Below are 22251 nucleotides of genomic sequence, written 5' to 3'. Positions count from 1 at the left end.
TATATATATTTCGTTTACTAAGTATCATAATTGCATAAATAAATGTTTCTGTTTTTACAGCAGTACTTTTAATTCACCCTGCTCCTTTTGCAGATTAAAATTGTAAAATAATTAGGTTTTCATTGATTTAAATATCAAGCTGGTTTTGCAGAAATCCGAGTGAATTGTTATATTCTGTGATTGGTGAACATAACAGCAACCATGGATGAAAGCTTACTTCGTCAGCGTGAAGCTTTTAAGCAGAGGGCAATGACTATGCCCGTGGTGGAACGTAGTACTGTGCGGAAAGACACCTCACGAAAAGAAAGTGCTACTACTTCGAAAAAACTGCACAGACCAAGTAGTTCTACTTCTAGCAAACCTATACCAAGTTTGTACAGTAAGCCTTCTGTAAATAAACATAAGTTTGGGTTACTAGCTCAACTGGTAAACCACATGAAATCTAGGCATCAGAATGGTTTCACGCATGCTTTGACGTTAGATGAAATGTTAGAAGAATGCAATATGGAAACTACTATATCCACCATGCATAAACATTGGCTGTTGAATGAGGCACTTGTAAATAATCCAAAAATTCAAGTGATTTCTGAGGGTGCAGCTACACAGTTTTCGTTTAAACCTAAATATAACATCAAGGACAAAAAAGCGCTTTTAAAATTACTCGATCGCCACGACCAGCGCGGGTTGGGTGGAATTAGAATGGAAGATATAGAAGAAGGATTACCGCGGGCGAAGAAATGCATAAAACTTCTTGGAGATAAAATTCTCTTTGTCACAAGGCCAGATAAAAAACAGATCGTTTTTTACAACGATAAAAGCTGCGAGTTTCCCGTAGATGAAGAGTTTCAACAGCTTTGGAGGAGCGTGACAGTTGACTCAATTGATGATGAAAAAATTGAGGAGTACCTTAACAGCCATGGGATTACATCCATGCAGGATAATGCAGTTAAAAAACCCGCTGTACAAAAGCGCAAAAAGACAAACAGGAAACGGAAGTTTAAGACACATAATGACCATTTGGATGGTCTTTTAGAAGACTATTCGGAAAAATCAAAATAGTTTTTTATTTACTCGTTAGGTTATCTGTGATTTTTCCGATAGTACTTTAAATTTCTTGCTTTTTCTTTGAGTAAACCTTATTTTATTTGTTCTGTACTAATTACTACACTACTGCTATAATAACATTTATTTAAATAAATTAAAATATTGGATAGGTAAACTTTCGTACCCAAGCACTATGTTAAGAAAAAAATCTAAAAAATTGATGTGTATTTACCATGCCAATAAACTTTATCTTCCAATATTTCCTATTATTGCAGGACCAAAATTTGGATCAATTTGTACATTTTATGAAATTAGAGAAATGCCTGGCTCCACTACATTGCTTTCTGAAGCTGCAGATGCAGTCTTGCTCAGTTTTAAGCAGCATTCGTCACAAAAGCAAGATGTAAGAGCAGTAGAAGCTCTACAGGAGTTTTGGCAAATGAAGAAATCTCGTGGGTTGTCATTTTCCCGTTCTGCAGAAGTAGAATATGAGTTTGTACCATCACCAGACCACGTATATGTTGCTTATGTCACTCTTCCAGGGGGTAGCTGTTTTGGGAACTTTGAAACCTGCACTACTAAAGAGCAAGCCAAGCAAAACGCTGCTAAACTTGCGCTAATGAACTCTGTGTTAAGTGAGCATCCAAATAACAAAGTTACGGCTGAATCTTCCAAAAAAATGTTGGCTGAAGCTACCAAGCCGTTTCAATCGAAACTGGGCGTAGGACACAACAAGGCTTTAAAAGCCTTTTCAGAAATCCTACACTCCCACTCTGGAGATAGCATCCTGCAGTTTCAAGAAGCTATGACTGTGTTCCAGCTTCTGCATTGGAATGGAAGCTTAAAAGCAATGCGGGAAAGAAACTGCACAAGAGAAGAAGTCATCCAACATTACAGTAACAGAACTATTGACTCTGACCTGCGAGATCAAATGTCTTTAGACTGGGTCGCTCGAGACGAAAGAACTCCAGGAATTATTTTGCAAGAATTGAAACTAGCAGAGTCCGAGTTAGACACTGCTAGAAATTCTGGTAAAGAGCTGAGATTTTTCAAAGAAAAACTTGAAGTACTGAGTTTGGCGCAAACTCAGACTAGAGAGAGAGAAATTGCGTTTGATCCATAAACTTGTTATATATATATATATTTCTTTTCTGTTACTTCTGCTACCAGGCAGAAATAATCTTACAGGGGCTCATCTGGTATAAAAAACGTATTGTATTTCTGACGTTTCGTCTGCCATCCAGCAAGACCCTTTTCTTGATTAAACTTCCGAAAATGCACTACAGTTTTCATACCAGATGAGCTGTTGAAAGATTATTTACATTTATATTTGTTACAACTTACAACAACTGTTGTTGTGTAGTAAATTACTAAATATGGATATTTTATAAACATTTTTCTGATTGGCCATCCAAAACTATTATTACAGAAACTCGATCATCTAAACTTGGTTTTGTCTGTTGTTGTGTAAAAGGACTTGTTAAAATTTTGTTTTTTATTCTGCATATTGTAATATAGCTCTGTGCTTGCCCGCTGTTGCGTACTAAGATTAGTTTTGCTTTTAGTTTAATGTGTAATAGCACTGCCGTATCAGTATTATCTTAATTGTGAGTTTAGAGTGCCATAAAATATTTTGTTTTCACTATAGATAAGCATGCATACTATATATAAAACTTCACTGTGTAAGTTCATCACAATTTTACTTTGGCATTATGAGCTTTAGAGTTTAGATTGTATATAAACTGTTGTTATAATTATTGTATGACCAGGACTAGATTTTTAACCCAGCAGAAAACCTTTTTGAAATCTCATTAACTATTTATGCTTACCAACAAAATTGTTCTGTTACTTGCACAACAATTTAAACTAATAATGAAATAAATCCAATTGTTTTGTTATCTGAAATAAATTAGTTTTTGAAGGTTTCCTCTTTAAAATCTAGTCCTGGGGTATTTTTTTATTCATTTAGTCTGTGTTTACAGTTTTTTATAGCAGCATTTTTAATTTCTCTGTTTTCTTTTTACGGTGTCTAAAACTAAAATCTTTTTATGGTGTCTAAAATCTAAACTGTAGTGTATATAAAGCTTAACACATGTTTCCTATTGTATATTGTTTCTGCTGTAAAAATAATGGCACTAAATATTGGTGTGTAGCATTGTACTTATATTAGCCATATATTATGTACTTAGTATTTTATTTCCTTCATACTTTTTAATGAATAGTAGGAACTTATATAAATATTCTGTAATATAAAGCGACCTTTTACGCTTTCTCACACACTAAAAATAAATAAAATTTTCTTTTAGGATTTTTTTTACAATTCTACTCGATATAAAAATCGAGATAATTTTAGGTTGTTAAAAATTTAAATAATGTTGATTGAGGAATTTGTGTCGAAACATCTTGATCTACTAGCTGAAGAACATGCAGCAGAAGTTGAGGAAAATCGAGCTGGAAATGCAACTTTATCTCAGTCTGTTTTAAAACGGTAAGGTGTAGTTAAGGCATGTTTTAATTTCGGCGCCGCGGCACAGTTGGTTAGCTTGCCAACCTAAAAGTCCTGGGTTCAAGGCTTGGCGCAGCTACCATTGTGTACCAACCCAGTGGTCTCTAATGGGTTTTTCTAAATTGTCTGGCATACAATATATAAGAGCAGTTACTACTGTGACACCTAAAATTTTTTTGAATTTTGATTTATTTTAGTAATTTAGATAACCCATAAGTTTAATTTTGTACAATTTGTTTTATAGAAAAGGCTTGTGCATACCCAAACTGGAAGTGATCAGTATTAAAACTGGGCTTTATGGTAGAACTGTTGCAAAGTTTGGGTTGAAATCGGCAGACAAGTCTTTGCCATTTAATGTTTTTAAAACAGGTATGACTCACTGTATTTTATGGGGCACTTTTTTGTAGTTATGTATAATACCCTATATGGAAAATTTTGTCACCAATTAGTGAATCACCTATTCACACATATTGTTTATTTTTTAAGTCTACAAATAAAGGACTTGTAGGAACAAAACTATTTTAAAAACGTTCTTGAATATTTTTTTTAATCCTGTATTCCTGTTAAACATGACATAATTTTTACTTTTTTTGTTACTTCAAAAATCAGTTTCCTGAAGGTTTACCTTAGTTTATAATTGTACAGTGCTTTTTATTTCGTTAAAAAAGCTCCAATTTTTCAGGTGACATTGTTGGTATCGACCGGGTGCAATCGGAAACCTCTGGATCGGGTATTGTGTCGCATACAAGCGATAAACATATCTCTGTTGCATTTGAAGGCAGTGAGATGAGAGATACATTGGACTCTCTTGCTCACAACAGAAATTCAGTTGCGCTCATAAAACTTGCAAACGAAGTTACTTACAAGTAGGTTAATAAGTAATTGTTAAAAAACTGTAGAAATTAAAATAACTGTTTCTTGTATGTAAATTGCATTTTGACAAATAATTGCAACTTTTAGTATGTGGTTTAAGTTTGTTTAGGTGTAAGGCTAGGGATGTTTTTAAAACATAGGTAAGAGCATATGTTTAGCAACCCAGCTTATACCTTAAAACAGATTTACCCATTTGTTGTGTGTATACAAACTAGCAGGGCCTAAGTATACTGCATTCACAACATTATTCAATGAAGTTGTCTATGTTTTCGACTCTGACTGCATTTTAACAATGTCACCCAAGATTTTGTTACAAATTTAAAACTATTCTTGTTTAATACAGAAGACTAAAAAGAGCGTTGGAGGATTTAAAGAAATATTCAGATGGTCGTTCTCAACATTTGATTGAAGTTTTGTTTGGAGATACGAAACCACAACAATTTAATTTGCAAGGTGGGTGCCAAAGTTGTAACTTCGAATTGGTGTTATTCTATTACTGTTGATGCTAAATAAATCTTTTTTATTATGTAAGTGACTGAAGATGCCATTTAAGCAAAATATATGTTTTGTTGTACAATTGGCTGACTTGATTTTTGTCTGTTCTGTTTTCATGGCACCAATTCTTACTGTATTTCTTTAAACAAGAATTGTTAAACTCTGAGCACCAGATCAGGATCAGATTTGCAGAATTTATACAGTCACAGCCAATATATGTAACATTTTTGTTTACTTTTGTTGTTTAGAATTGACTTTTGTCAACCAAAATTTGAATGAATGCCAACACAATGCTGTGAAATTTGCTTTGTCGCAAAGTGAGCTTGCAATAATACATGGGCCTCCTGGAACTGGGAAAACAACCACTGTGGTTGAGGTTATAGCACAACTTGTAAAAGCAGGCAGAAAGGTTGGTTTTTAAAAGCAAAATATAATAACAGTTTTTTGGATATTACATTGTGTTTTAGAGTAAGGAATCATACCCAAAAGGTACTGGGTTCAAAGCTCAATGTTTCTAACATAGATTAATGAAATGAATGTACTTGGACATGACCAACAACATGTATTATATATAAAATTTATATTTTTTTTAATCCAACATACTCACAGAGCGTATGTTGGCACAATGCACTTATATACTTTGTCGCTCTTATGTTTACACTTTTACAAACACTTCTGTCTAAAAATTGGCCTCATTTTATTTTATTCATTTCTAGGTGTTAGCTTGTGCTCCCTCCAATGTAGCTGTGGATAATTTGGTTGAAAAGTTGTCCAGCATTTCAGGTTTGGTTTACTGTGTTAAGAAATGACTTTGCTGAAAAAAGATATTCCATTGTACACATATTTTACGACTGTAAATTGTTCATATATTTTTACATATTGTAATCAAAAAGTCTAAAAGTTATGTTCTGTTTAATTGTAAAGCTATAAATAAAATATGATATAAAAATACGGTACTATTGTATGGCATACAATGTACCTTAAGATTCAGCCCAAAATTTGTCCAACACACAGAGGGGCGAGGGCTACCACACAAACCTTACCAGATGTAAAAGCCTGTTGCTTTTCCAAAAGTAGGTGGCCTGAGCTTAAAATAATGGGAGATTTTTCCTTCTCTGGCAAGATTTTAGCCCCAATTTATTTACCCAACCGTTTCAATTTTCAGTTGATAAAGTCAGTGGTGGTAAGATGTCCATTGTAAGACTTGGCCACCCTGCAAGGATGCTTGAAAAGGAAGTCAAACAACTCTCATTGGATGCGTTAGTGTCCAGTAGTGATGCTGCTGCTATTGTTAGAGATGTGAGGTCAGACATTGAAGCTGTACAGGTAATTTTGACTTTTTGTGTTCAAATACTATAAGTGATTGCAAAACCACTGTCATATATTGCTCTCTAGCGACACATGTGTTTGTGCAAGCAGAAAAAAACCACTCGCAAGTTTTTTCTCTGGAAAAAAATTATAAAAACTAAGTTTTTTTGCAAAATAATCTATAAACATATTTACCCACAAAGGTACATATACATATGTAATAACTGGTAAGAGAACACGGGGTTCATAAAACAAAACACCCTTTTTTGGGGCTTTTATTGCTCTTTGTCGATAAATAAGTTACACGCGTTCATTCATACCGAATACAATAAAACAAATTGTTTCAGAAAAGTCTATCAAGGTGTCCTGATAAAGGGAAGAGATTTTCACTAAGACAGGAGCGGAAATTGCTGTTTTCTGAACTCAAGCAACGTGAAAATAAAGCCCTTAATGAAATCTTGTCATCAGCTGATGTCATACTTGCCACTAATGTAGGTGAGAGTGTATTATATAGATATATTTTGTATAGGTTAAGGTTATATGGTATTTAATGTAAGTATGTGTACTAGTACTGTACAATACTAAAAAAGCCGACCCTGGATTTTACCACTCTGTGCAAAATTTTTATACTCTCGGTACCCCTTGTAATGATTTCCCATCTTCTCATCCTTACTATATATCTTTTATTATTATATATAGTAGTGTGGGGTAAGATGGGGCACTTTTTTACTATATTTTCTCGTCCCATTGGTAGTAATCAAAGAAAATTTAAAAATTATAAAACCGTATCTTCACAACTCCCATAGACCGTCAATATATTTGGAAATTATTTGTTAAAGGTGTTCCGTCTTACCCCACCCTACTATATATATATATAAGCTATGGCATATTTTTTAAATTTTATAATGCAAGTTTATATATAGGTTTGCCTACGTTACTGATATAAAATTGCCAAAGTAAACTTTAATAAGTAGTGGAGAAATGCTAAAAATAATACTTTGGAATGATCCCACAGGGGCCCATGCAAAGGGACCACTTCAGCACTTGCCACATGACTACTTTGATGATGTCATAATAGACGAATGTGGTCAATCGCTCGAAGCAGCTTGTTGGATATCTTTACTACGTGCACGACGATGTATACTTGCCGGTGATCATTTGCAACTCCCACCAACTATAATATCACACAAGTAAATATAAACAAGTAAACGTAACTTTTTAAATACATTTAATAAAAAATAAAAAAAAACAATTACTTTAAAAAACCTAAAAACATAATATTAGTTTAATAAAGTTCACAAAATTTATAAAAACACACACATATTACAGAATTAATAACTTGGTGCTCCTACTGTTATGGGTTTTCGGGTAGGGCATGATGTGTATTACACAGAATATCCATGTTATAATGATTATTGGTGCCCCACTGCGCCAGTTTAAAAAATGTAATTTTATTATTCTACTACAAGTTAACTGTACAATTTCTCTTTTGTGACGTTATGTTCATTTAACACACAACTAATTTGAAGACCATTTTCCCACAGAGCCGCAGCTAATGGTTTGGCAACCACATTGCTTGAACGCATGATAAACTTACATGGTGATTCAGTTGTGTCTATGCTAACTGAGCAATACCGAATGCACAGAGATATTATGCATTGGGCATCCAAGCAAATGTACGATGGTAAATTAACTGCAAACTGTAAAGTACAAAGTCACTTATTAAGGTAAAATTTACTGTTTTATCATACAAATGCTACCATTGAAGGTGTATGTGTCCTTGGACAGGACACTTAACGGCAATTGCTCCAACCCAGTGGTCACTAATGGGTTGTCCAAATTGTCAACCATAAAAAAAAATCATCCACAAAGTTATATATGTTGTTACTCGTAAGCAGGCACAAGATGTGTGAAATGAAACACCTGTGTTATAAGTTATAACGACTGTTGTTTTTAGGCCAAGTGAGGATAAAAAGAAGTTTTAAATATTATAACCCTTGATTTTCAGTGATATGCCTGGTGTAGATAACACAGAAGATACAAGACTACCATTGTTACTTGTAGATACTGCTGGCTGTGAAATGTACGAGTCAGAAGTAAGTTGAAATGAATAAATAAATAAAAGAAAAATTCGTGAGGTGGGGTAACCCAAAGTTATATCATTTCAACCTTTTTTCAGTTTGATTTTAAGCTTACAAATTACAATGTATACAATGTTGTATTTATGTATGTCAGACAATTTGGACAACCCATTGGTGGCCACTAGCCTGGCGCAATTATGTTTTGTATATATATATATATTAACAGTAGCACAAGCAATGTTTTTCATGCTTATTCCCCTTTTTAAGTGGGATCCTGGGCCAACTATAATCTTAACCTTTGTTTCATATCTTGCCATTGGTCCTCACCATATAAAATAAAATACCACTGACTTTAATTTTGATTTTTATACTTGCAGTCTGAAGAAAGCATTTCAAAAGCAAACACAGGAGAAGCAATGATAGTCTGTTCACATGTACAAACCTTGGTAAAAGCTGGGGTTAAGGAATCAGATATTGCTATAATATCTCCATATAACTTACAGGTAAGAAAACAAACAAAATAAACACACACAAAATACATACCAAACTTAAAAACACCAGTTTTGATTCTATTTGAGAGACTGACGATGCCATTTAGGCGAAATGTATCTCTTTTATTAAACAATTGTTTGGAATTGATTTTGTCTGTTACATTTTCGTAGCACCAGATTCTTACCAATTTTACAGATTATGATAGTTTTTAAAATTTTAATTCTTGGCATTAAAATGTTAAGTATTTTTACCACAGGTTGATCTACTTAGACAGTCACTAAAAGAGAAACATCCTAATATTGAAATTAAATCAGTTGATGGATTTCAGGTAAGAACTACAATGTGGCTTCATCCACCATGTCACAATTATATACATATGATAATATTTTTTTAAAGTTTATTGGTATCTGCAAAATAGTTTTATATGTCTATTGTTTTAGACTCGTAGGCCTACACACCAGTTTTACAGCTAAAATCAATTTTACATATTCCTAAAATAGTTAAAATACTGAGGGGCGATATTAATTGTCCAAATTCATTCTAAAAAAAAGGTAAAATAAACAAACCAGTACCTTGAAGTGCTGCATGCTTAAAAATACTAACAAAAAAAAACAATGTGCATGAAATCGGACATTTATGTATAACTTCTATACTTACCCAACTACACCACAAAAAATAGGTGATATTCGATTTATTTATTTTATAAAACAGGTTTCTTGTAATGCATTTCCTCTGTATTATTAAAAGGGGAGAGAAAAAGAAGCAGTTATTCTCACTCTAGTTCGTTCAAATTTGGACAGAGAAATAGGATTTCTATCGGACAAAAGGCGTTTAAATGTTGCAGTCACAAGAGCACGGCGCCACCTAGCTGTTGTGTGCGATTCGACGACAGTTTGCAGCGATAATTTTATCAAGTAAGGAGTTTAAGCATGTGATGCTACGAAACTGTAACAGACAAAATTGAGTTTAACTATTTGTATAATAAATAGATGTATATTTTCGCCTAAATGGCATCGTCAGTCTCTTATTTGAATAGAGTAAAGAGTTCATAGTTTGTTATTTTGGTTGGGATAAAAAAATGTTAATTTATTCCATTATTCTAAAACAGGTTAACTTTACGAATTTTTTTGCTCAGATCACTAATTGATCATCTAACCGAACATGGAGATATTCGTACTGGTTTTGAATACTTGAATGATACCGAAAATTTCCAAGGCTTTGAAAATCTAAAACCAGTGAAACAAACACAGGTGATTTAGGTCGATCAAAGATTTTTGGGAAATTTTATTGATTTTTTATTTGCAGACTGGAAATAGCAAGAAAAAGGAACAAAAAACGACTAAGCAAGAACCAACTCCACTAACACTGTGGGAAATTAAGGAAAAATATAAGAAAATCTTACTGCAGCTCCTGGAATGGCAGAAAACACAGACTGATCCACCCGAAACTACATTCTTTGATTTTTCAAAAGAAACTTTGCAGCAAATTGTGACTGAAAATTGCTCTTTGGCTAAAACTAAGATTTTAGTTGTAAGGAAAGCACAGGATAGTTTAGAAATAGCGTTCCCGTCCATTCTCAACTCAGCTGAGCGTAAAGCAGTGCATGAATTATGTGAAGAAATGAGTTTGGGGCATGGAAGTTTAGGTGAGGATAAAGATAGGCACGTCGTGGTCAGTTTTCAGAAACAAAATACCTCAAGTTTGGAAACTGTAACTCCTGCTACTAATACACTTGAAGCAACTGGCGGGAAAAAACAAAAAGAATCTTCAAATACAGAAAAGGGTAAGTTTAGTCTTAGTTTAAATACTTTCTAAATATGACCTACAATTGTAAAATTGTTTTGGCAAATTTGTATTTTTTTCTACAGTTTTGCCAATTTCTCAGCCAAAATCTGTTGTTCCAACGAAAAAAGATATTGGTAAAAAAATCACTCCAGTTTCAACTGACTTACCGAAAGAAGTGCCACACCAGGGTACATTAAGTAATGTGCCATACTCTATTTGTTCGCAATGTGGGAAAAATCTGCCAGAAGATAATATGACAATGCATCAAATACACTGTGAGAGAATAATGAGAATGAAACAAGAAACAAAAAGTTTAAAAATAGATCAACAACAAAAAATTCACCCAAAATCCGCCAAGTCAAAGAAAAAGAAAACATCTAAACAAGCTGCTAAGGTAAAATAACAGGCAATAAACAGAAAAATTACTGTGTTTTATTGCTCTGACTTAGTCTTATTTCACACCTCATGCTGGCTAATGATTTACCACATCTGAAATTACATGGGTTTTGTTTTTTTACTTTAGTTTATAAATATTTTTCATTTTATTCAGAAACACAATACTGATATTGGAGATGATTTTGACACCTTGTTAAATGAAGCTATTTTATCAAATAAAGTTTGTTGTCATGGCAACTGTCATACCTACGTAACCACTACTGGCCAGCATTGCCCAATATGCAAGAAAACTTTCTGTTTAAAGCATCATTTACCAGAAGTAAGCAGTTTTTAACTTTTTATTACTTATTCTTTTTGTGGTGGAATAACTGGCCTATTCTGCACTACATGGCTGACTTTATATAGCTTGTGCCCCTTTTCTCTATTCACCTTTCGTGAAAGAATAACTGTATTATTGAAGTTATTGGACCCTGTATGGGTGACTTTATACACCTCCTGCCCTTTTTCTATTTACCGCATTTGGTGCCATTGTTGGAGAACTTGATTCCGTACTAGAGGAAATGGCTTCAAAGCTTAATGTTGCCACCGTTGTTGGTGTATTTTTCCTCAAGCATAAAACTAACAGCAATTTTCCAATCCAGTAATTCATATTACGCTGTTAAAATTTTGTTTGTACATAAATAACAAAGAAAAATGGCCTTTAAATTTATTACAAAACGTGGTACCAAAAAACGGGCATAAGGAGTGTGGAACAGAGCAGCCGTACTCAAATATGTTGCACCCATTCAACCTTATATGTGTTTGTTTTTTGTAAGATTCCGAATTCAAACAAAAAAAGAGCTTACCGCCATTTCACCAAAATAATAGTATGTCTATTTATAAACTCTGTTTAATATATTTATTATTAGGTTCATGGTTGTGGCATGCAGGCACACATTAATGCCCGTCGTCAAATAAGTAGAGATGGTGTTCTGTATAACGGTGGGGGGGTGCCGGATCGAATCCCTGACCTTACAAAACGGGCTCAACTCAAAAAACGACTAGATGCAAAAGTAAAAGTCCTTGAGAGTGATAGGAAAGTGGGAAAGAGTAAAAAAAATAAATAAAATTTGTTGTTTTCCTGTTTTGGTACTACGTGCTTGGTGTATGCATTTTCTAGATCTCGCTTGTGTTGTGTAATGTGTGTAAGTGCTAAACGCAATACGCCAATCTTTCACGCCTCTTAATTTTAACAATTTCACACTATGCACTCCCTTCTTAGCTTTGCGGGTGTTCATCTATCCGGGTGACAGTTCTACGCGTCTCGCTTTGGCATTCGTGTATTTAAGTTTTTGAATAAAAAACAAGGGAAGCCGGCCTATTTCGTTGTGAGTGTATACGTGTTCATGAGCAAGAAACTTAACGGCATTTGCTCCAACCCAGTGGTTAATAATGTGTTGTCCAAATTGTCACTCATACAGAAAAACAAACGCCCACAAAATTACATACATAGCAACCCGTAGGTGAGCACAATGTGTATACTATACACAGTATACAGCATAACATCCTTATTATAACGACTGTCGTTTTCTGGCCATGCGAAATAAACTAAGTTCCATTCATTTATTATTGTTACAAAATAACGGACCAATAAAAAGTCCCGTATTCTGAATTAGAAGTAGGCTACCGACCGCCGATTATTCCGCCCTGTTGGAGGTTTTGTTATTTATTTGTCCCTACAAGTCTTGCCGACCTTGAGACTCAAAAGCGGACTGCTTCAGAATAGAAAGGTTTCTTTTGCGAGCATTCTACCGTACATAGAACACATGTGTACCACGACCCGCAGGTCAGCGCTTCATTTCAGCTCGGCAGTTTCGGGTTACAAGGCGGTAACAAAATCTTTCTGTGTGCTATACCGGTAATTGCCCCGAAAACGAATAGTATAGTAGGGTGGGGAAGATTGGACACCTTTACATTACATTTTCTCGCCCATTTGGTAGGACACAAAGAACATTCAAAGAATTACAAAACCGTATCCTCCCGACTCCCATAGACCGTTGTTAATTGTTCAAAACACGATCAGGATATTTAGACATTATGTGCTTAGGTGTCCCATCTCCCCCCACCCTTTATGCATAGAGTTCTCCGTATTAAATTCTTAGCTACGCTAATTAAATGATATTGAAATACGATATGAACACACACGCCTTTTGTGCTTGTAATACCGCCTTACCCACCAAAGCTAATATTGAGTGAAATATTCTGTTTACCTAAAACTTAAAGCCAAATACTCGACTATCTGATTTATTATTTGATTTACGTTGAAGTGTGCAATTACAGAAAGCAAAGAGCTTATGGAATTCTCGTTTAAGCCATGGCTGTGAAAGCAAGAACATTTAAATGACACATTTAAAAGCTTTTTATTGCAAACAAACTACTGTTACGAGCAAACTACTGGGAGACGGAGGTGTTTGATCGCCACTTTACGGTGTTTGTAGGTGGTATACCGGTCAGTCTTTTCTTGTTGTCTGTTACTCTTGAAAAGAAATAACCGCAGGTCGGTTTTCCAAGACTGGCAAACGGTGCAAGAGAATTCACACTTGTCATCCACATAGCCGCTTTTACACTGTCAGGTGGGCTTGCTGTTTTTGGAGGCGGCATTTCTAGATTTTCGGTGCTTTCAGTATGCGCTACCGGTATGCTGAGAGCGTTGTCCAGCTGAAAGCTTGTTTTTGGCCGGTCGCTTTGTCCAGCGTTATCTTGCAAGTGCCTGGAGTAAAACATGTGCATGATATCTTGCTTTTTATCGGTGACAATCCGATTGCTGGCGTTCATGGGCAACCACACAGTTGAAAATGGGTCTGGCTTTGGCGTACGAGCATAGTATGATAACTTTGCATGCGGCAAGCTACGTAAACCGACCACACCAGGTTGTCCAGTCGGATTTCTTTTTGGTACAGGTACTACAGCAGAAGGCATTTTCCTACTTGATTTTTTTCGGCACGAAAATTCACTTTATTCACAACGAAGGCGACTTCGATGGGCAAAAACTGCCTTGGTTCTTTATTCAACTAATCTTCTATCATAACACGAATAAACAGACTCAACTTAAGCCAACATGCACTCTTTACACTGAACATACGTTTATGATATTTGAAACCACCAAAATTATTTGCCTTTCTTGGCAGGCTTGCTTTTATGACATCATACTCTGACGAACAATACCCTTTGTGCTCGAATAGAGATAATATTTCTGCTATGAAATTTTTATGACTAGTCCAATTTCAAACTATGTCTTAACATTATTTTTTATGACATCATAGCTGTATGAAATTTGTAACAACATTTATTTCGTCTCATTTTAATACCCAACCATTGGCGTAACCAATGTAATCGTTATTAACAGTCTCGTTTCTTTGTTATTGTCCATAAACAAGTTTTAAGCCGATCTGTAAAGATCTGAAATGTCTTCGTTAATATGTGGCAATGTAGAGCAGCTACCTACTTGGAACCGACACAAAATCTCCCCAACCTATATAAGCACGAACCTAATAACGCCTCTGCAACTGCCTTTCCGTGATACTGTTGCTAGAAGTCGGTAAGCATTTAGTGTTTGACCTGCATACGATTATAGGCCTAATGAAACTGCTTCACGTATATAACTACGGTATATCTTTATAACACGTAAGTTTTTAGTAACTTTAACGTTTATTTAGCGAATTTAGGCATACAAAACATTTTAATTTATAAACTGGTTATTTAAACTGTATTCCTATATATATGCCATAATTTTGATATAAGTAGGTCAGGGGTAAGATGGGAGATGATTTAATGTTCTTTTATTGTCCTAGTTGGTATTGAATATTGTGCGCTAACGGTTTCCACCTTTAGCACATAATATTCCAAAATCCCGACCATGTTTTAAACAACTAACAACGATCTATGGGAGTCGTGAGGATGTGGTTTTATAATTCTTAAAATGTTCTTTGTTTATTACCAAATGGGACGACAAAAATAGAATATAAAGGCATCTCGTCTTCTCCCATCCTACTATATATCTTATCCTATGACCTATATAGAATAATAGCCGAAGGAACTTCACGTCGATTTCCACGTTTCGAATGGGGCTCATTCCAAACAGACTATGGTGGAATAGGGAAACTCCCCATGTTGGGGAAAATCCGGCAGCAAAATCACCGGGAATTACCCTTACCTAGAAGCCACCGTCATTATTTATCAAGCTGTGGTAAAATGATGTAAGTCAATTTATTTTTATTTAAATTGGCTTTCCCGGCGCCATGGCAAAGTGATAAACAGAGGTTTTGGGTTCAAGGCTCGTCGCTGCTACCATTGTTGGCGTATGTGTTCTTGAGCAAGACACTTAACGGGATTTCTCCAACCCAGTGATTCATTATAAGTTTCTGAAGTCTGAATTCTCAGCCATTCATTAAAACACAAAATAAAAATCAGAATGTTATATAAGTTTGAAATTAATTGTTTGTGTTTTGACTTTTGTAGTAAATCCGTATATTATTACAGACATGGTGTAGTACAGCCGAGTAAGATTACATCACTATTAAGAAGCAAGCTTCGTCAGAACGATGAGTTTATATTATCCCCTAACCTGTGTATCAATATAGCGTAAGTACTGTAGAATCTGAAATAGTTTTAAAATTTTAATTTTACATTTTATGTGAAATAGATAAAGAAATTGCAAAAAAACGGGGATGGAATAAGGGTCATAACGTCATAATTATGGTTGTGACGTCAGAAGTAACTTCCAACTTCATAACTTGGCATGCTACTTTGTTCTTATAAAACCTATTCCGCATTCTAAATTGCCTTGAAAAATTTTACTGTTTTTTAAAGTCTATAGTTTGTTTACGCTAAACAGCCTCATGAAAGAAGATAACCATTTCTATCAAGAACCTTGCTACTCTTCACACAGCTCGATAAATGATATGTTTCCTCGCAGCAGAGCAGAACACGCAAGTATGTTTTCTGTTTTATACCTCGTGCCCACTTACGAGTTACCACGTATTTGTATACCTTTGTGGGTGTTCAGATTTTTAATTTTTTCCTGATTTTTATTTGACTGCATATTTAGACAACCATATGTAACCGCTGTATTAGAGGAATTACCGTTAAGTGTCTTGGTCAAAAACGCGCAACAAACTAACGGCTGCATTAATCCTTGAACACAGTATATTTTTGTTAGGAGGCGAGGCCTTAACCACTGCGTTGGCTATTTCTATTCATACAGCCACACTAAACTATAGCCTCCAAACAATTCAAAAACTTTTAAAAATTATTCAGTTTTTATTTTATTTTTATAGTCCCCCCTTTACCGAACGAGCTTCGACAGTCCACGCCCTTGTGCGACACCACGCGGCAAGGGCTTGCTGGGGTCGTCCATCGTCGATACAAAGTGTCATCTTACGCGAACGACTTCCGAGCGCCAAGTCCTTCAAGCAAAAGTGAGTTAAGATTGGATTCCTAAAACTAACTGAAAAATATTCTTTATTTTTAATTGGGTCAAAATGGGTAAAAAAAGTCTTTTATAATTAGAAACAATTTTTTTCAATTAAATTTTAAAAAATAAAGCCAATTGAAAAAATCGCCTTTAAATGTTTAAAAAATAGTTGAAAAAAGTTTTGTAACTACTTCTCTTTCCATTAAGATAATGATAAAGACGAAAAAACACAAAAACAAACACCTGAAACGAAAATGACGTGCCCGTTAAATCAACCCAAAGGGCACGACCATAAAGTTACAGGTAAGTCTTTTTATGCTCAATAAGAAACATTAAAAAAATAATAGCTTAAGTAATACGGTTAAAAGTAGTTTGATAGTCTTTATTATAAATCCTATATATAGTAGGATGGGGAAAGATGGGTCATCTTTTCATTTTACTTCCATGTCCCATTTAGTAGTAAACAAAAAATCATCTAAGAATTGTAAAACCGTATCCTCACAACTCCCATAGACCGTTGTTAATTGTTTAAAACACAATCAGGATATTTGAACATTATGTGATAAAAGTGTCCCGTCTTCACCCTATATTATATCTTACTGCAGCTCGCCGTTTATGAGCTCTATGTAGAATATAGAATGAATACCAGCATCCTATAATGCATTTAAATGTAAAATCTGCCAACTGTCTTACTACTTTTACTAAAGAAAAATGGTTTTAGTTAGATAGCAGTTTCCAACTTGCATATGGGCTACAGACCTTATGGATCATATTTTTATTCAATATACTACCTAAATTATTTATTCAATATGCTACCTATACTATATTTTTTTCTACTTTCAGGTCTTTGGCCTTGCTGGCCAGCTGGCAACAATTATATCATCTGTGACGTCACAGGGCAAATTGTTGAGAAGCGTGACGTAGTGTCGTTGGATGATAAACGGGATTATACGAAATATAAAATGTCGCAACAATATCCGCCACAGTAAGTATATAAAAGCAATTGTTCCAAGAACTGATAATTGTAAAGTTTTGTAAGGTTGGGGTGAGATGGGACATGTTTTCATTCATTTATTATCTATTTGTTAGTAGTCAAAGAATATTTACAGAATTATATAACCGTATCCCCACTACTCCAAAAGACCGTCGTTGTGGGGGTTAATATGTCCTAACGCTATATTCATCTTACACCACAGTACAAGAAGTGTAATGTTTGAAGTTACTTACGTGGTAACTCGTAAGCGTGCACGAGGTGTATGAAACGAAACACCCATGGAATAACGACTGTCGTTGTCCTGCCACACGAGACTGAAAAAGTTTCATTTATTTTTTCATTCATTTATTCATAGCGAAAAGCCAGCAGCTGAACCCTACAAACCAGTTTCTGATTATCGTTCATTTGCAAGTTCTGACTACGTACCAGTTGCTGTGGATATATATGGCTGTGGTCCAGGTTGCGTTGGAACAGGAAACCCCGATAGGGAAATACCCGCAGGGGTGCACCTGCACAGAAAAAGGTATTCTAAAATAAAGTAAGGCTGTTTTTATGGCTCAAACTGTTTTATTAATTATAATTCCACAGCAATCCTGGGCGAAAATCGGCGTGGGACCATCTACCCGTTAACCCCATTACTCCACCGTGGGCCTACCACCCCACAAATGCTGCACGAGAGACCGTAAGTAACTCGGAAGTGTCGCAACCTGGAAATGACGTCACGAGCTACCCTCACCAGCGCCACCAGTGTCGAATAAACAAGTACAGAGGAAACGAAGGCGAAATTGATGTTTCAATGAGAAATCGTTGGGTGGAAAATAAAGTATATTGTATATATTATATATATTATAGGTTCTGAAACGTTTATTGTAATTTTTGCTTTTTCTTCACGTGGCCAGAAAACGACAGTCGTTATAACACGGGGTTTCTGCTTCATACACTTCGTGCCTCTTTGGCAACCTATTAGTGACCACTGGGTTGGAGCAATTGCTGTCTTGTCGACTTTCGAGAAAATTTACTGTTCAGCTAAATTAACACTTTCGTTTCAACTCGTAGAAAATGGTTCGACTCGCCGAAAGAACAACACCTCATCTTGCTAGTTGTAAAGAGCAAAGTGGACTTCCTGCACTACGAGAATCAAAAAGCAATACTTCTGCCCTTGATGATATAGAAGTACGTACATTAAATATAATAATAAAAGTGTAGATTTGTTTTATTATTCTGTTTATTAACATATGTATATATGGCCATATTTTTAATATATAGTAGGATGGGGGAAGATGGGTCACCTTTTTATCTATTTTCCCGTCCCATTTGGTAGTAAAGAAATAACATTCAAAAATTTATAAAACCGTATCCTTACGAGTCCCACAGACCGTTGTTGAATGATTAAAACACCATCAGGACATTTAGATATTATGTGCTAAAGGTGTTCCATCTTACCCCACCCTACTATACTATAGTAAAATGATACCTGTTTTCATTCTTTTATCTTTTTATTTGGTAGTAAAGAAAAGGCATTTAAAAGCTATATAATTCTGTAAATATTTTTGTTTGCTACCAAATGCGACGTAAAAAGAGGATAATAACATGTTCCATCCTTACCCAACCGACTATACAATAATCTGTTTTAAATAGATTGAAGACATAGAAGAAGACGACACTGAAAATGATGTTTCTCAAGTTGACATAAATGACAAACGATCTGACATTTCCCCCAAATCAAGCTACTCCCATCGGCCACCATTTGCAACCACTGCTCACCACCGTAGTATAGCAGGTAAACTAACTATGAGTTGAATGCGTTAATGTATAGTGGGGTAGGGGAAGATCGGACACCTGTTCATTCTATTTTCTCTTCCAATTTGGTAGTAAGCAAAAAACATTCAAAGAATAATGAAAATGTATGTTCAAAACTTTCATACACCGTTGTTTATTGTTTAAAACACGATCAGGATATGTCCCATCTTCCCCCAACCTACTACTATATATTTAAAACACGATCAGGATATGTCCCATCTTCCCCCACCCTACTATATCATACTATGTATATATAATGTGGTTTTATACCACACAGTAAATTATAAAAAATATAATGTAATTTAAAAAGCTTTAGCTTTTTTTAGCAATTTAATTGATTACCACGAGATTGCAAATGTTATTATTTAGAGCATGGTAAAGTGTTTGGTGTTACCGTTCGAGGGTTGTCGCTTGTACCATTGTTGCCCAACAAAGTTCGATCCGTATATTGGTAACTTGTAAGCCGGCCCGAGGTGTACGTAACATACACATGTGTGAAAACGACTGTCGTTGCCCTGCTTTACGAGTATAAATAACCGTCCTTGATTCATAAAATCATTACCTTAACTGAGCGCTGGTCACTAATGGCTTGCCTAAATTGACGGACATACATAAATGTGTGATAACCCGTAAGCAGGTATGAAAGTGTATGAAAAAAACACCTGTGGTATAACGTCAGCTGCCGCCCAGCCACGCAAATATGAATAAGTTACATTCATTCAACTGTTGATTTGACTACTCATTTTTTACAGAAAATACACAACAAAAACTTCCCCAAAAGCCTCCATCGCCTCCCCTTTTATGCAGCCGTGAAATGGGGACGCTCTCCTGCTTGCTGCAGTCAATTTCCGCCGCTGAAAAAGACCAGAAACGAATTGAAGAGCGAAAAATTATTTCTAACATTACCCCGAAGCCTGTACGTATATTTCAATATGAGTGTCATTTATCTTTGGTAAGATGGGATATGTTCGTAGTTTCATATGTTATCCAACAGGCCAACACCACGATGCCTTGCCCTACTACGGACCCAACCAGCTCGTTTTACCAACCTGCCATCAAACCACCACCAAGTCCGCTGTGGAATAACTTGCAATATACGGGAGACAGGTAAAGTTTTTATACTTTTTTAAATTCTTACATGTTTTAAGAAGTCAATTTTTGCAACTTTATTCTATACGAGTGAGGTCCTACAGCGAGGCACGCCGCGGAACGTGGACTTTGGGCCAGAGTTATAGTCCGATTATATTGTAACTGTAATATGCAATAATAGCGTTATGCCATTGTTTTGAATTATATCATTTAAACTAAAGCGTTGGGCCTTGTATACATTGAGTTTCTGTATGCGTGACGTTCTGGATGAGAGGCCCTAGAGTTTAGGTCAGAGTCGCCTGTTACCCATCAATAGCGAGTTTAGAATAATTTCTGTAGAACAAACAGAAACAAAACAACCAATTTATCCAGTTGTAGCTCCAGCCTATATGGTGGGGGAAGATAGGACACCTTTTCATTCTATTTTCTCGTCCCATTTAGTAAAACAAAGAACATTCAAACTTCAAAGAATTGTAAAACCGTATCTTTACGACTGTCATAGACCGTTGTTAATCGTTTAAATCACGATCAGGACATTCTGATATTATGTGCCAAAGGTGTCCCGTCTTACCCCACAGCACTATACCTAAATATTTTGACTCGAAAATTTTCAGGGTACCGCATCGTCTTGGTGTTCGATTTAAAACTGTGGCTTCTAAACGATACCATATGGTGCACCCAGAAACTATTCCAGATCTCAGAGATTTTAGGTCACCACAGCGCAGAAGCAAGTTTCTTGGCTACCATACGTCGGTATTTAGGTAGCGGTTAGATAAAATACAAGCCAGCGCAAGCTAGAGCATCAGTGTGGGTTTTGTCTTAGATTGTTTTCGAACGATGAGTAATATATATAGGCTACAGATTTTAAAACAATGAGTCTTATTATAAATTGTCTCGCGCTTGTGACATTATAGTCTCTTCCATTTCGGATCTCAAGGCATAGCAATTTAACATTCTTTAATGCCATCTTTTGTCGAAACATTGAGATTTTGAAAGAACTTAGCACTTCTGATTCTGCGCGTAAAAATCTGTTTGTACTCACGTTATACCTAATTACAATAGAAACTCACATGAATAATCAACTTTTATTAAACAGAGTGATAAAGGAATAAAATAAAACAAAACACATATATTTATAAAAAAGAAACAAAAATGCATAACATTTAACATGTACTGGTGTATCCAGTTGCAGTTTGCTGGTTGAAAAGTGCCATGATTTTAACTTTGGGCTCACCATATTTAGCTTGTACCAGGACACAAAGTTTAAAGTATCTTTTTAAATTGTTATCTACAAGCACCAAATAAACATACGACCATACATTTGTATGGGCAATTCACGAAACGTGAGATCGGAAATAGCGGACAAAATGCGGTTTCCTGACATAACGTTGGTGGTATAGCGTGGTGTGGGAACAGAACACCCGTGTTATAACGACTATTGTATATTCCGGCGACAGGAGGACAAATACGTTTCATAAATTCATTAATTTATAGTCCCAACGCCTTGTAGTTTATAGCTAAGTATGTTTCATAAAATATAACAGGCACTGTAAAATCTACTATGCCGTTTGAGCCAGTGGTTTTTAAACTTTTTGCATGCTTCACCCTTTTTACAAACATGTTTATTAAAGTTACCCCCAATATGTAATATGGCGCTCATTTATCTAAATACGAAAACAACTAATTACATCAGTTATACCTATTGCGACGATTGACAATGAGTAGTAACTGCTTTGCGGCTACAATTCATTTTCATAAAATGCTGTTTGATTGTCCTCGCCCGGCCGGAAAACGACAGCCGTATAATTACACGGGTGTTCTGTTTCATAAACCTCGTGCCAGCTTACGAGTTACGCATCTTCTTATGCATTAAGAAACATAATCTCTTGCTGGCTGGTTAACAGGAAACACTAATCACTTATTCTTCGTGTTTGAA

The 22251-nt window shown here is 35.4% G+C and overlaps 5 protein-coding genes across 6 annotated transcripts; 4 read left to right on the top strand and 1 right to left on the bottom strand.

The window, feature by feature from the left end:
- The first annotated feature begins 76 nt into the window (after positions 1-76).
- On the top strand, positions 77-1327 carry LOC149724801 (general transcription factor IIE subunit 2-like). Its single transcript, XM_089891820.1, has one exon. It carries the CDS (start codon positions 202-204, stop codon positions 1057-1059), a length of 858 nt encoding a protein of 285 aa, XP_089747946.1. The 5' UTR covers positions 77-201; the 3' UTR covers positions 1060-1327.
- Positions 1238-2893, top strand: LOC149724800 (protein limb expression 1 homolog). Its single transcript, XM_089891818.1, has one exon. The coding sequence runs from the start codon at positions 1238-1240 to the stop codon at positions 2165-2167; it is 930 nt and encodes a 309-aa protein (XP_089747944.1). The 3' UTR covers positions 2168-2893.
- Positions 2894-3390: 497 nt separating this feature from the next.
- Positions 3391-12340, top strand: LOC149724799 (DNA-binding protein SMUBP-2-like). Of its 2 annotated transcripts, XM_089891787.1 has the most exons (19): positions 3391-3532; positions 3795-3919; positions 4233-4416; positions 4767-4876; positions 5167-5327; positions 5635-5701; positions 6084-6244; positions 6574-6721; positions 7242-7416; positions 7771-7953; positions 8235-8322; positions 8685-8810; positions 9056-9127; positions 9547-9713; positions 9935-10049; positions 10105-10582; positions 10668-10978; positions 11135-11299; positions 11889-12340. In XM_089891787.1, the coding sequence occupies exons 1-19, from the start codon at positions 3417-3419 to the stop codon at positions 12084-12086; spliced, it is 3150 nt and encodes a 1049-aa protein (XP_089747913.1). In that variant the 5' UTR covers positions 3391-3416; the 3' UTR covers positions 12087-12340. The 2 variants fall into 2 exon arrangements, with proteins under 2 accessions (XP_089747913.1, XP_089747914.1); XM_089891788.1 differs by lacking the exon at positions 3795-3919 and having other exon boundaries at positions 3399-3532.
- A 910-nt stretch (positions 12341-13250) lies between these two features.
- On the bottom strand, positions 13251-14176 carry LOC149724798 (uncharacterized). Its single transcript, XM_089891825.1, has one exon. It carries the CDS (start codon positions 13936-13938, stop codon positions 13411-13413), a length of 528 nt encoding a protein of 175 aa, XP_089747951.1. The 5' UTR covers positions 13939-14176; the 3' UTR covers positions 13251-13410.
- Positions 14177-14256: 80 nt separating this feature from the next.
- On the top strand, positions 14257-22124 carry LOC149724797 (uncharacterized). The gene is made up of 14 exons (XM_089891796.1): positions 14257-14557; positions 15039-15215; positions 15499-15600; positions 15854-15951; positions 16296-16436; positions 16640-16735; positions 17276-17417; positions 17782-17949; positions 18015-18249; positions 18483-18599; positions 19065-19206; positions 19979-20142; positions 20221-20333; positions 20930-22124. The coding sequence occupies exons 1-14, from the start codon at positions 14424-14426 to the stop codon at positions 21078-21080; spliced, it is 1980 nt and encodes a 659-aa protein (XP_089747922.1). The 5' UTR covers positions 14257-14423; the 3' UTR covers positions 21081-22124.
- Positions 22125-22251: the final 127 nt, after the last annotated feature.

Source organism: Ciona robusta, chromosome 14 (genome assembly GCF_009617815.1).
Source record: "Ciona robusta chromosome 14, ASM961781v2".
Lineage (NCBI taxonomy): Eukaryota > Metazoa > Chordata > Ascidiacea > Phlebobranchia > Cionidae > Ciona > Ciona robusta.
The sequence above is the reverse complement of the archived record's forward strand: the minus strand, read 5'-3'. Positions and strand labels throughout refer to the sequence as shown.